We start from the raw sequence: 14,434 nt of genomic DNA, 5'->3' as shown, positions 1-14,434 counted from the left end.
TCCCAAAAGTAAAAAGGGTTTTAAATTTTGATAAAATTTTTTAAAATTTTTCAAAAACCTTAACCCATTTTTTTTTGACAAAAAGATTACAAAAGGGGTAAATATAAAAAAAAGGAAAGGGGCAAAATTTTTCATGTAAAAATCCACAACAGAGCTTGCATTCTAGATTAGAAAGGAGTGAACACAAAAGGTTATAAAACAAGAATTCCAAATTTCAAAAAAAAATTATATCTAAAAGGGCTTTAGTGGAAAAAACCCAAACCCTAAATTGGGAAAACCCTTTAAAACTTTATTAAATTTTTGGGGAAATAGGGGAAAACCAAGGCAATATAACTTAACCAAAGTGCACTTTAAGTGGGACCCCAGAAACACCGGGGAGTATAAGCCCGGGTTTCCCTTTAAAAAATTTGAATAGAAACATAAGGGCATCCCCAAGAACAAAATTTTTTATAAATCATTAGCCAAAAGCTTTTGCACAATTTTACTTTGGTATAAAAATGAGTAAAATACTTCCCACTACTATTGGGCGCAGTTTTTTCGTAATCTTCATTTGACACCCTCCCTCAACATTTAAAACATTTTTCTTCATCTGTTTCCCTCATAAAATTATCTTTTCAGCACTGCCATGGGAACTTTTCATAGGTGACCAAACCCATAAAATTGCATTGTAAAAAGTTAAATCAGTTTCAGAGTTTTTCCTTTTCCAAAAAAAATAGTTGTGTAACCATGATCGTGATGGGGCATATCAGAAACCTGTGTTTTTACTTAAAAGTTCTATAATAAAGTTGTTCATTTTCTTCAATTTTGCGTTCACTTTCATCTGAAGACTTCCTGGTATCTTTTGATAAAATTTTCTGGGAAATTTGTCTTTTGAAATAGCCATAACTTTCAAAGCTTATCAGGGTCAGGTATAAAGCCTACAAGTTTTTTTTTTCATTTTGTAAACAAGGATCAGAAATAAAAATATTCTCTTCAACTATTTTTTGTTTTGACAAGATCAATTTTTGTGCAAAATAGCTTAATCTTCTTTTTGATGGAGTTTTTTCTTGACTGTGTTGTAAGCTAAAATACATAAACAAAATGCAATCTTCACATAATTTTCTGACACAAGAATATACTTAATATCAGATTATTTTCACGTATGGCAAATTTCGAGTTTTTGGCAGTAATCTAATTTTTAGCGATTTTGTTGTACATGTTTCTGTTTTTCTTCGCACTTTCCACAGGTAAAAATTGTTTTTAAATTTTCCAATTGATAATATTGGGTATAAGTAGGTTATTAGGCATTTCACCTTTTTGTTCACATGTTATTGTAAATCTGCCTATGTTTGTATTAATACTTGCAAGGGTGTGAATTATGTGTAATAGAAAGAACATCGAAAATGACGCTATCTGATTTGTATTATTATATTAAATCAGATTGCTGAGTGTTTTGATGTTCTTTCTCTTTTGCATCATAGGCAAAACTAAAAACATGTTCCCTGTTGTCACAATATGAAACCCCAGAAAACTAGAAATGTGTCCATAGGACACGGGTGCCCCCACCGCGCCACTGTTCTGTCAATCTTTTTACTAAGTCAAGGGAAATAACTCTACAAATACTGGATAAATCCACAAGCGAAACCCCAGGTGCAAATCTAAATATGCTGAGCAACCTGCCCATAAGGTTTAATGACTATGTCAAATCCTTTTTCAGTAACTTGAGACACAAGTTGAAAATTGCAAAAATTTTCTAAGTGAAGGGCAATAACTCTAAAAATACTAAATAAATCCAGACAAAATACCTGGTGCACAACTGCACATGCTGATCAATATTCCTGTAAAGTTACATGACTCTAGGTCAAATACTTTTTGAGTTACGTGCGACACATGTTGAAAATTGCAAAATTTTACTAAGTCAAGGGCAATAACTCTGAAAATACTAAAAATATCCAGACGAAAATACCCAGGTGCACAACTACACATGCTGATCAACATTCCTGTAAAGTTTCATGACTCTAGGTCAAATACTTTTTGAGTTACGTGCGACACAAGTTGAAAATTGCAAAATTTTACTAAGTCAAGGGCAATAACTCTAAAAATACTAAAAATATCCAGACGAAAATACCCAGGTGCACAACAACACATGCTGATCAACATTCCTGTAAAGTTTCATGACTCTAGGTCAAACACTTTTTGAGTTACGTGCGACACAAGTTGAAAATTGCAAAATTTTACTAAGTCAAGGGCAATAACTCTGAAAATACTTAAAATATCCAGACAAAAATACCCAGGTGCACAACTTCACATGCTGATCAACATTCCTGTAAAAGTTTCATGACTCTAGGTCAAATACTTTTTGAGTTACGTGCGACACAAGTTGATTTTGCAAAATTTTACTAAGTCAAGGGCAATAACTCTAAAAATACTAAAAATATCCAGACAAAATACCCAGGTGCACAACAACACATGCTGATCAACATTCCTGTAAAGTTTCATGACTCTAGGTCAAACACTTTTTGAGTTACGTGCGACACAAGTTGAAAATTGCAAAATTTTACTAAGTCAAGGGCAATAACTCTGAAAATACTTAAAATATCCAGACAAAAATACCCAGGTGCACAACTTCACATGCTGATCAACATTCCTGTAAAAGTTTCATGACTCTAGGTCAAATACTTTTTGAGTTACGAGCGACACAAGTTGAAAATTGCAAAATTTTACTAAATCAAGGGCAATAACTCTAAAAATACTAAAAATATCCAGACGAAAATACCCAGGTGCACAACTACACATGCTGATCAACATTCCTGTAAAGTTTCATGACTCTAGGTCAAATACTTTTTGAGTTACGTGCGACACAAGTTGAAAATTACAAAATTTTACTAAGTCAAGGGCAATAACTCTAAAAATACTAAAAATATCCAGACGAAAATACCCAGGTGCACAACTACACATGCTGATCAACATTCCTGTAAAGTTTCATGACTCTAGGTCAAATACTTTTTGAGTTACATGCGACACAAGTTGAAAATTGCAAAATTTTACTAAGTCAAGGGCAATAACTCTAAAAATACTAAAAATATCCAGACGAAAATACCCAGGTGCACAACTACACATGCTGATCAACATTCCTGTAAAGTTTCATGACTCTAGGTCAAATACTTTTTGAGTTACGTGCGACACAAAAGTGAACGGACGGACGGACGGACAGACGGACGGACGGACAAGGGTAAATCTAAATGCCCGCCACTAACGTGGGGGCACAAAAAGTAACCAATGAACAAGCATCTGAATATGATATTACTTTCGCTATCCCTTTCTCTGCTGTCACAATAAGTAAACCCCAGAAAAAATGAGCCAATCAATGGGTATGCTCGGATGTGCAGTTAACTAATATCTGCACTTCAGTTAACACACTGTGCATGTATATGTATATGTCACGGTTCAGAACTGTTCACTATTTAGGAAGATGTGTAAGCGGCCAGAAAGCTCAGTCTGTAGAGCTGTGGTTCAGTATTCCGAGGGTTTGGGTGGGAGTCCTGGTCAGGCTGCACATTTTTCTCATCCTGTGACATTTTGTGCCAAACGTGGGGCCGTGACTGAATAAAGTTTAGAGTTTAATTGACATTGCTTTGTAACTCTGTGAAATTCGAGGACGAATTTCAATATAGCAGGGGAGTATGTCACGGTTCAGAACTGTTAACTATTTAGGGGAGATGTGTAAGCGGCCAGATAGCTCAGTCGGTAGAGCCGCGGTACGGTATTCCGAGGGTCTTGGGTTCGAGTCCAGGTCAGGCTGCACATTTTTCTCACCCTGTGACATATACAATTTAATTTTCAACAGAAAGGTTCCCAAACTATGATACATCTTGGGCAATCGGTTAAATATGTACTTTTTTTTTATGTTGCACTAACACAGTACAGGTCATATAGCGACTTTCCAGCTTTACTGGTGGAGGAAGACCTCAAGTGCCATTCCATGCATTATTTCAGGCAAGATGGGGCACCTGAATAGAATCATCCACATTCCCTAAGCTAGCTGGATAGCTTCCACATGGAAGAATCCAAAGTCTCTGTTGGGATTCTAACCCACAGTAGTGTTGGGCAAGTGGTTTGAAGTCAATGATCTTAACCCCTTATTTGTACTTCTGAAATATAAAACTATCGTTTGTCAGTAGATGCACTAGTGTTCAGGAATGTTACAATGTCTATTCTAGGATTCGAAAAACAGGGGGGGATTTTTATTCAAAAGTGAGAATTTATTACATTTCTTGATCTTTTTCCTTCTTTCTCTATGTAAAATTTTCCCCCTGCCTCTGAACAAATAGGGGGGAATTCTCAAAAATATCAGTGAATCCCCCCATCCCCCCTCCTAGAATAGACACTGATGTTACATCATTGTTACTTACAGAGAAGTCTCTTGTTTCGTATATGCACTGGCTCTGCCATGAATTTGTTTCCAGTCTCTGAATCTGAGTAAAAAACAAAATTGCTTAAATAGTTAAATAATAATAAAAGCCACATTAAATACAAATAACAATATTCAAAACAAGTGCCCAAAAGTTACAAAATATATGTTTGTTAAAGCAATATGGCACTATTACAAACATATTACTATGTTTTTAATGTATAACAACATCATATTTTTGACTTACCTTTTTCCAGGTCACTGAGATGTCTATATACATGCTTTTTCATTTCTGTTCTTGCCCTCATTTCACTCCCAAAACTTGTGTATTGCTTCTGGCATTGTTTTGGAATCAATTGACAAGTGAAGGTAAATGTCCTTGCTAATTCATTTGCTGAGGACTCTGTAAACAAGTTTAGCACAGTTTTCTCTGTCAGTCCAAGTATTTGCTCTAAGGAAAGACTTTCAACAGTTCCAATAGTTCTTAATGATAACTGAAAGCAGAATGTAGACTATACATCAATTTCTCTGACAATACATATGTCCAATATGGAACTTAGCTTTTCATAAAGATAATTAAACCAAAAGTGTGCAGCCTGTCAACAATTTTAATATTTATCTTTCATACATAATAACAATAATCATTACCAGTGTTTTTTTTCTTTATATAACTACTACCCGAAAAAGGTACTGTTCCCAATGGAAAAAAGACACTAAAATTCCCAATTTCTAATGTGAAAATTCCCAAAATGACTGTTCAAGGCCATGAGATTTCTCTTAAATCATTTAAAATGAAACATGTTTATATAAATAACCACTCAATAGTTCTACTTGAACAGTGGAAGCTGTTAGCTGTCTTTATTCATTATGACTAATCTCATTTGTAGCTGAAAAGATGCTTAATAAAATTTTGCAATTTGAGTCAAAATAACGCATTTTCCCAATCAATCTGGTACCGGCACCATTCCCAAAATACAGAGAAAAAAAACGCTGATTACAAATCACAAAAGAACGAAGACTTAAATAAATATTACAAGTTAGGACTTATATCATACAATTATGAATAAGAAATCATTTCTGACAAATATTAAGGTAGCAGATAATAGATATAACAATATTTTAGTTACAAGAAGACAGAACTGTAATGTTTAATTTGCAAAATCTTCACAAAATGACCTACAAAGCATGTTTCAGATATCATTGTTCTAGAATAACCTAGCAAACATGATGGTATAAAGCTGTAATCATTCTTAATGTAAATTAGGTTATTTTAGATTTCTGTTGATACCGTGACAACAATCTTCCACGAGACGCCTCATTAGTCATTATCATTGACATTAGGGACATTACCATATGCACTGCTATTCAAAAGGGGGCTTGATAAAAATTACCTTGATATATCACAATTTTAGACAGTACGGTGTCACATTTTGCAAAAATACATTAAACTAAGACAATGTCTATTCTATGACTAAAAACACAGGGGTGATTTGTATCGAAAAATGAGAATTTATTACATTGGTTGATTTTTTCCTTCTTTCTTTAAAATTGTCCCCTGCCTCTGAAAAAATAGGGGTAATTCTCAAAAATATCAGTGAATCCCCCATCCCCACTCCTAGAATAGACACTGTAAGAATGCTGAATCTCAAACATATTTTTATATGAAATTTTATCTAGTCACATACCTTTTTATTTGAAGATTTTTCATTCTTTTTCGCTCTGTTAGGTTCTTTCTTAAGTGTTTCGGATGCCACATGTGCAAGCACATCAAGTGACATTCCCATGGCTCCCTGTTCATTGTTACTGTCTGACTCAACCTTTCTGGAACGTATTCGAGCACTCCTTTTTAGTCCTGACCCTGAAATTGCAGGTTATTCAAAATTAGTTCAACTAATAAAACAGGAGCAATCGCCAAGCAGGGTACATCTCTCAACTTCTCTCATTTCTAAATAAAAAACATTGAAGGAAGAATATTATAGTAAAGAATTCTCAAAAACTAGAAATGTGTCCATAGGACACGGGTGCCTCCACCGCACCACTGTTCTGTCAATCTTACGACTCTAGGTCAAATATTTTTTGAAAACTAAAAATCTTTCACTAAGTAAAGGGCAATAACTCTAAAAATACTAAAAACATCCACACCAAAATACCCAGGTGCACAACTACACATGCTGATCAATATTCCTGTAAAGTTCATGACTCTATGTCAAATACTTTTTGAGTTACATGCGACACAAGTTGAAAATTGCAAAATTTTACTAAGTCAAGGGCAATAACTCTAAAAATACAAAAAACAGCCACACGAAAAAACCTAGGTGCACAACTACATATGCTGATCAACATTCCTGTAAAGTTTCATGACTCTAGGTCAAATACTTTTTGAGTTACATGCGACACAAGCTGAAAATTGCAAAATTATACTAAGTCAAGGGCAATAACTCTAAAAATACTAAAAATATCCAGACGAAAATACCCAGGTGCACAACTACACATGCTGATCAACATTCCTGTAAAGTTTCATGACTCTAGGTTAAATACTTTTTGAGTTACATGCGACACAAGTTGAAAATTGCAAAATTTTAATAAGTCAAGGGCAATAACTCTAAAAATACTAAAAATATCCAGACGAAAAATACCCAGGTGCACAACTTCACATGCTGATCAACATTCCTGTAAAGTTTCATGACTCTAGGTTAAATACTTTTTGAGTTACATGCGACACAAGTTGAAAATTGCAAAATTTTAATAAGTCAAGGGCAATAACTCTAAAAATACTAAAAATATCCAGACGAAAATACCCAGGTGCACAACTATACATGCTGATCAACATTCCTGTAAAGTTTCATGACTCTAGGTCAAATACTTTTTGAGTTACAAGCGACACAAGTTGAAAATTGCAAAATTTTACTAAGTCAAGGGCAATAACTCTAAAAATACAAAAAATATCAAGATGAAACTAGAACTGCCACTGTCATGGCGTGAATACCCCCGCATACCACTTTGTCAGAATCAACAGTTACAGTGGCCATTTAGAGCTCAAAGACAACCACCCTGCCAAATCTGAGGTTATTAAGCCAGTGCATTGCTTAGATATGTATTCTCCATGCTTCAAATGTGAAAATTTTAAAATCAAGCTTTTTTTTGTCAAGGCCCCTGTGAACTTGACCTTTGACCCAGTGACCTCAAAATCAATAGGGGTCATTAAGTAATCATGACTTACCACCATGCCAAATATGAAGACTTTGGGTCAAAGGAATCTCAAGTTACTGGGCGGACAAGCTTTTTTTTAGTCATAGCCCCTGTGACCTTGAACTTTGACCCAGTGACCTCAAAATCAATAGAGGTCATGTATTAATCATGACTAACCTCCATGCCAAATATGAAGACTGTGGGTCAAGGGAATCTCAAGTTATTGGGCAGACAAACTTTTATTTAATCAAGGCCCATGTGACCTTGACCTTTGATCCAGTGACCCCAAAATCAATAGGAGTCATCTACTAATCATGACTAACCTCCATGCCAAATATGAAGTCTGTGGGTCAAAGGATTCTCAAGTTATTGGGCGGACAAGCTTTTTCAAGTCAGGGCTCGACACTAACGATAGTCTGTTAGCCGGAGGCTACCAAATTTCCCCAAGGACTACCCGAGTTTCCAAGCTGGGTATCCCGTCGGGCTACACAAAATTTCAGTGACCTGATGTCTCTAAATTCACTAAAAATAATTAATAAAATAACATTTTTTTAAGGCTATGATTCAAAACGAAAGATAAATTCATCTTACTAGTAAATAATTAGCCGTTGGGTCACTAGTGTCAGTCACAGCAGACGCATATATTCTATTTAATCTCTATAAAGTTGCGAAAAGTGAAACCGGAAGTCCAACTTAATTGCCGATTTTTCCAGCCTACTTCAATAGAATTCTTTGTCTATTAAACATTTCAATGAAAATATTTGCTCATATTGGAACCTATTCAAGGGTTTGAACTTAAAAGAATATGATTTGTTGATTGATGTAAATCACACTGACAATGATAACCAAAATAAACGTGTTGTCTGAAATAGATCTGATTTCGGATGTAATTTATTCGGACATGAAATTATTGATTGGGAAAAAATCTCTTTATAAAAAAGAGAAGAAAAATGTTTAAATCTCTTTAAAAAAGAGAAAAGAAATATTCTAAAGTATTTGTAATTGTCCTTGCCATAACTTCACAATGTTGTAAGCACTTCTTAATCATGTACAAGCAAATGTAAGCAATAATGCCAATACATGTATATGAAGAAAAAAATTGTTAACAAATACTAATACCCTAGGCATAAAAAACTAAGGCAATATAGTTTGATTAAAAATGGCTTTACATTTCTAATTTCGTGTTTAAATCAGGGACAACAGATATTAATCTAATGTCCCTATTTAAATCTTCTGATAGTTAATTAATAACTGAATTACTAGCACTAGTAAAAGTTTGTTATTCTGATATTTTGTTGTTTTATGTCTGACAAAATAAGTTTGTAGAATAAACCAATTAGAGTAAAGACAAACATATTTTGTTCTTGTCCAAGCTTTTTACTTCTGTTTTGAATTTAAAAACACATCTAAAAGGTCATACATTATCTATACCTGAAAGTAGATTTGTAAGCTCTATTGAAATATTTTTTTAATACAAAAGCCAGGTATTACATAAATTTAAAACTGACATACTTATTTAGCTCATATTGTCAATATATTGTCCCCTTCCCTATAAGCTGTCAATAATATAAGCTGAGCTGATTGCCTAGCAATTTTATTTGCAACACACCTTAGTAATTCCTGGCTAGAACCCTGTACCTGTAGGTAATGTCTGGCCTTTCAAAACCTATTGACTTTTGTGTGTCACACTGCCATATTTTATAACAAAAATATGTAAAAAAATTGTTGATGATGACTTTGAAGAGCTCAGAGGCTAGCCGGAACCTACATCTCATGTAGAATAAAGCTTACAAACTTTTACTAGATGATTTATCTATTGGTGATTTTTTCCAATAAATTTGAAGAGATCTCATGCTATTGTTTTCATATCTTCAGATACATACACTCAAAATGCATTTAAATAGAATAAGAAACATTTTTTTATGTTTTAAAATGAGGACTACCTAGATTTGCCAAGGACTACCTGATACTCAAAGTAGGTAGTCCTTCTGACTACCCCTAAAAAAAGTTAGTGTCAAGCCCTGCAAGTCAAGGTCCCTGTGACCTTTCACTTCAGTGTTGTTATATTTTCTGGTCCTTCGGGATCATTGATGCCAACACTATAAAGTGTTGAGAATTGAGTACCGCTCAAGCCGGTGCTAGGGGGCGTGAGGGATGTTGCACTTATTCATTATCCCTCATGTACAGACTCAATCAAACCGAGTCTGCAATTCTTATGTTATTTTGTTGTAATTAATGCTTCCGAGGGATCACTTTGCTTCCAGCATTTTGACCCAGTGACCCCAAAATCAATAGGGGTCATCTACTAATCATGACTAACCTCCATGCCAAATATGAAGACTGTGGGCCAAAGCAATCTCAAGTTATTGGGCGGACAAGGTTTTTTTAGTCAAGGCCCCTGTGACCTTGGCCTTTGATCCAGTGACCTCAAAATCAATAGGGGTCATCTACTAATCATGACTAACCTCCATGCCAAATATGAAGACTGTGGGTCAAAGGAATCTCAAGTTATTGGGCGGACAAGGTTTTTTAAGTCAAGGTCCCTGTGACTTTGACCTTTGACCCAGTGACCTCAAAAACAATAGGGGTCATCTACTAATCATGACTAAACTCCATGCCAAATATGAAGACTGTGGGCCAAAGGAATCTCAAGTAATTGGGCGGATAAGCTTTTTAAATTCGAGGCCCCTGTGACCTTGACCTTAGACCCAGTGACCCCAAAATCAATAGGGGTCATCTACTAATCATGACTAACCTTCATGCCACATATGAAGACTGTGGGCCAAATGAAACTCAAGTTATTGGGCGGACAAGGTTTGTTTTTGTCAAGGCCCCTGTGACCTTGACCTTTGATCCAGTGACCTCAAAATCAATAGGGGTCATCTATTAATCATGACTAACCTCCATGCCAAATATGAAGACTGTGGGCCAAAGGAATCTCAAGTTATGGGCGGACAAGCTTTTTAAAGTCAAGGTCCCTGTGACCTTGACCTTTGACCCGGTGACCCCAAAATCAATAGGGGTCATCTACTAATCATGAATAACCTCCATGCCAAATATGAAGACTGTGGGCCAAAGAAATCTCAAGTTATTAGGCGGACAAGGAAAAACCGACGGACGGGAAGACATCAGGAAGGCCGGACGGACAAGCTGATTCCAGTATACCCCCCCCCCTTACAACTTGGTTGTGCGGGGGTATTAATACCCAGGTGCCCAACTACACATGCTGATCAACATTCCTGTAAAGTTTCATGACTCTAGGTTAAATACTTTTTGAGTTACGTGCGACAGAAAAGAGATTGGACGGACGGACGGACAAGGGTAAATCTAAATGGCCGCCACTAAAGTGGGGGCACAAAAAACATAATTTTCTGTCAGACTATTACTTTAATTTTACATAATAATTAATCAAGATGTGGATGGTGTCACATGTGATGTTTTGTCCAAGTATGAATCAAGTCTGTCCATTTTCAATAATCTGGCCTTGACTTTAGAGTTGTGTACCGCCATGAAAAATAATACCAAGGTATACCATGTTGGTTTTTTTTTTTTACTAAAAACCCACTTTATTAACGGCCGTAAACCATGAATTTTAATTTTGTCCTAAATCAGTGTTTTTGTAGGTTATTCTTTTTTTAAATAAAAGAACGTTCATTCATACTTATCTGTTGAAAAACACGCTGTGAATCTTTAAGTAATATGGAGCACTGCTAAAATGAAAATAGATCCAAAATTTTTACATCAGGTACTTTTATCTTTGTCTACCAAAATATAAAAAAACATTGGGTCCTGACGCTAGTAACGAAAAAATGTTCCACAACGAAAGCATGTGAAGGTTTGCGCTTCAAAAGTTTGTTTACATTTCTCCGGCAGATGCGCATGTCCTAATTTCTTAGATGTGTTGCTTATGTTTTCAAGTTTATGGTTTGTTCTAAGAGCAACTATCAATGTGGTTATGTGCTATAATGGTAAATATCCATCATTATTGTTTTGTTTGTCTTTATTATTGAAAACTTTACTTTAAAAGTAATATTACTCAAAACAAACATGTGTCATGCCTATTGATATTTTTAGTATAAGACTATAAGTAGAAATTTAGTAGATTGAACATATTCCACGATGAAATTCATTGTTTATGTTTCTTGATGTTAGAAATATGTAAAAATACTATTAAATAAACCACAACTGTATATCATTACCCAATTAGACCACCTCTTTTACTTTAACCGGACCGATAGACATATACTGTGCTCCTCTTAGTTCACGGTACTTAACTATTTGAAGCAAGAAAGAAAACAACACATAAAACTTATGGTACAAAATTTGTCATAAGCTGTAACATACAGGTATTTTTTGCTGTACGACTGGAAACAACAATATATTTATTCAAAATCAGTTTAAATAAGCCAGACGTAGATCATATGTCGGCCATTTTGTATGCCATCATTTAAATCGCGGTAATGGTGTTTTATTTCAGTTTTTTATGTTTCAGTTAAAATTTGTACATGTTATTTTGCATAATTTTAAATATTAAAATTATCTTTACATTGTAACTCAAAATTTATTTTTTCAACAAACAAGAACATTTTGAAAATTATGATTGTTTCAGACGTATGTACAAATTTAATGGACTATTGATGCTTTTTGCAGAAGTTTGTAAAATGTTGTTCTGTTTTAGTAAAAATCTAAAGATTTAAAATATTTTGCACAAAAACTTTGTTGTTTAGTTGTTTGAATAAAATATGTCAATTCTGACCAATTTTAACACTGGTCACATAAAAATATGCCATTACCGTGAAATAAGTGATGATGCGGAATTAGTGATGTTGAGTATAGATATTATAAAAGAGTACAAACTGACTCGCCAGTGGTCTGAGAATCAAAGATGGATCAATTACAAGACAATTAAATAATTCTTTACAAGTTAGTTCATTAATTTGGGTGCAGAATTATAAGGCATGTGCAATTTTCTTATTGATGTAAATTCAATGTGCTGTTAATTTCTTTCAGCTAATTTATAGCAGAAGTCTGTCATTCACCATGGACAACCAAAATTTCACTAGTTTCAAAATATTTTTCCATTTCAGCAATTCAAGCTGTTATTGATATTCCTAAAGTTTGAAGAAGAGAACTCAGCTGACTTTTCATTTCTGTCCAAGTTCTAAAACTGAAATTTTATTAGATTTTGAATTTATTTCAGCTAGACAAAAAATGGAAGTTTTACTTTTAGTTTGCTAACTGCAATAAAATAAAATTGATGTTTCCCCAAATAAAGCATGTAGGTAACTAATATCGTCTGCAAGCCTAGCAGATGACACTAAAAATAAACAGACGCCATTTTGAAAAGTTCGTCTGTTGACAAAGGAATTTATTGATATGCACAACTTTAAGTTGCGTATCAAGTTAATCGTGACAACAAGCAGAATGTATAGATTAAGATGTCGCCTGTTGTAACCTATCGTTGGATTCATTTTGTTTAGAAAATCCACCTTGATGACAACTTTAAATTAAAAGCAGCCGATCTCAACAATTCATCCAGGTTTCAGGTCGCATGCATGTTAAGCGTCTTCGTACAAAAATAATTATCGGATTAGATATCACCAGCATTTCATGAGGATTATAACTAGGAAGACAGTCACCTTCTTCATCTTGGACTTGTGACTTATTTGGCATGTTTGCATCTAAGCTCGTCTGCTATGCAGAATCGGCCATGAATTACCAGAGTCTAACTCATACGGAATGCGCACGCACTTCCGAATCAAAATAAACATTTGACTTATAAAAAATAAGGTCTTTTTCGTCACAAATCAATAGGGATATCTTTTAACATGTTTCGTGTTCATAATGTATTTTTATTGATAGCGTAGGCAACGTTTCTAAAAAAAATTAATATTTTGTTTTTTCCCGCGTTACCTACGAATAAGGTAAAAATAATCTCTACTGTAATGTAGTTAACCAAATGTGAATAAAACGTGAGGTGAAAAATTTGAGAGGGTATCTAAACCGCTGAAGGGTTAAGAATTACTTATAGATCTAATAAAGAACAGTTTTTCGACAATTATTTTTAAGTTTTTATGGAAATTATCATTTTGTTAGCTTTTTTATTAACACCACTAAATCTCCTCAATTTTCTTGGTAACACTACTAAATTCTTTCTCAAATAAAACATAGTAAAGGGCTACTTTTAAAGTTTTTCATAGTAAACCTATTCGGAACATCGAAGAAAATTTGAGATTATATTTATGTAGAAATGTATACGGAGATCGCTTTTTTGTGCTCCACTGTCAAGTGACTTGAAAGTATACTATACTTTCTGTCTGAGAAAAAAATTTAAGATACTGTATATAACATACTTTCATTGTTAGGAATGAAAATGATAAGCTTTAATGAACGTCTCACACTTTTTTCATTTGTACCACAATAAGCAGAAGAACTGTTAAATTTATAGTAGATCGAAATATATGTAATTTTGAAATAGCCTCCTGAAATGATTTTTTTTTGTATATATTTTCAGCTAGTTTTAACTCTTTATCTATAAAAATACTGAAGTGAAACAAGTGATGTAAACTTTTAATCAAAAGCAGATCTAAAGCATCGCTTTTTAGTGTTTATGTAATACATTATCAGGGATTTTCCTTTCTAAAGTACGCAGCAGGACCAATTAAAAGCATTTCTATAGCAAGCAGGACAATTTAAAACCATCTGACTATCCGGAAAATTCTTTTAAAATCATAGTTATAAAATATCCAGGTTTGTGTTGGGTGTCTTCTGGGTGCCCTTCTTGGGTGTGTCGGGGGCTGCGTCCTGTGAACGTTGCCTTTACCTTGTTGATATTTTTTCTTGTTTTTTTTTACC

General features: G+C 34.3%; 1 protein-coding gene across 1 annotated transcript; it reads right to left on the bottom strand.

Annotated features, from left to right (window-relative positions):
• Nucleotides 1-1,041: 1,041 nt before the first annotated feature.
• Nucleotides 1,042-13,476, bottom strand: LOC132721710 (uncharacterized; the record flags this gene model as incomplete). The annotated part of the gene is given in 5 exon segments (XM_060706083.1): nucleotides 1,042-1,062; nucleotides 4,392-4,454; nucleotides 4,638-4,884; nucleotides 6,076-6,248; nucleotides 13,219-13,476. Coding segments are annotated over 5 exon segments (538 nt in total), but the record flags the coding sequence as incomplete, so codon positions are not given.
• Between the last annotated feature and the right edge of the window lie 958 nt (nucleotides 13,477-14,434).

This window comes from Ruditapes philippinarum, unplaced genomic scaffold (assembly GCF_026571515.1).
Source record: "Ruditapes philippinarum isolate M1 unplaced genomic scaffold, ASM2657151v2 ctg831_1_1_1_1, whole genome shotgun sequence".
Lineage (NCBI taxonomy): Eukaryota > Metazoa > Mollusca > Bivalvia > Venerida > Veneridae > Ruditapes > Ruditapes philippinarum.
The sequence above is the reverse complement of the archived record's forward strand: the minus strand, read 5'-3'. Positions and strand labels throughout refer to the sequence as shown.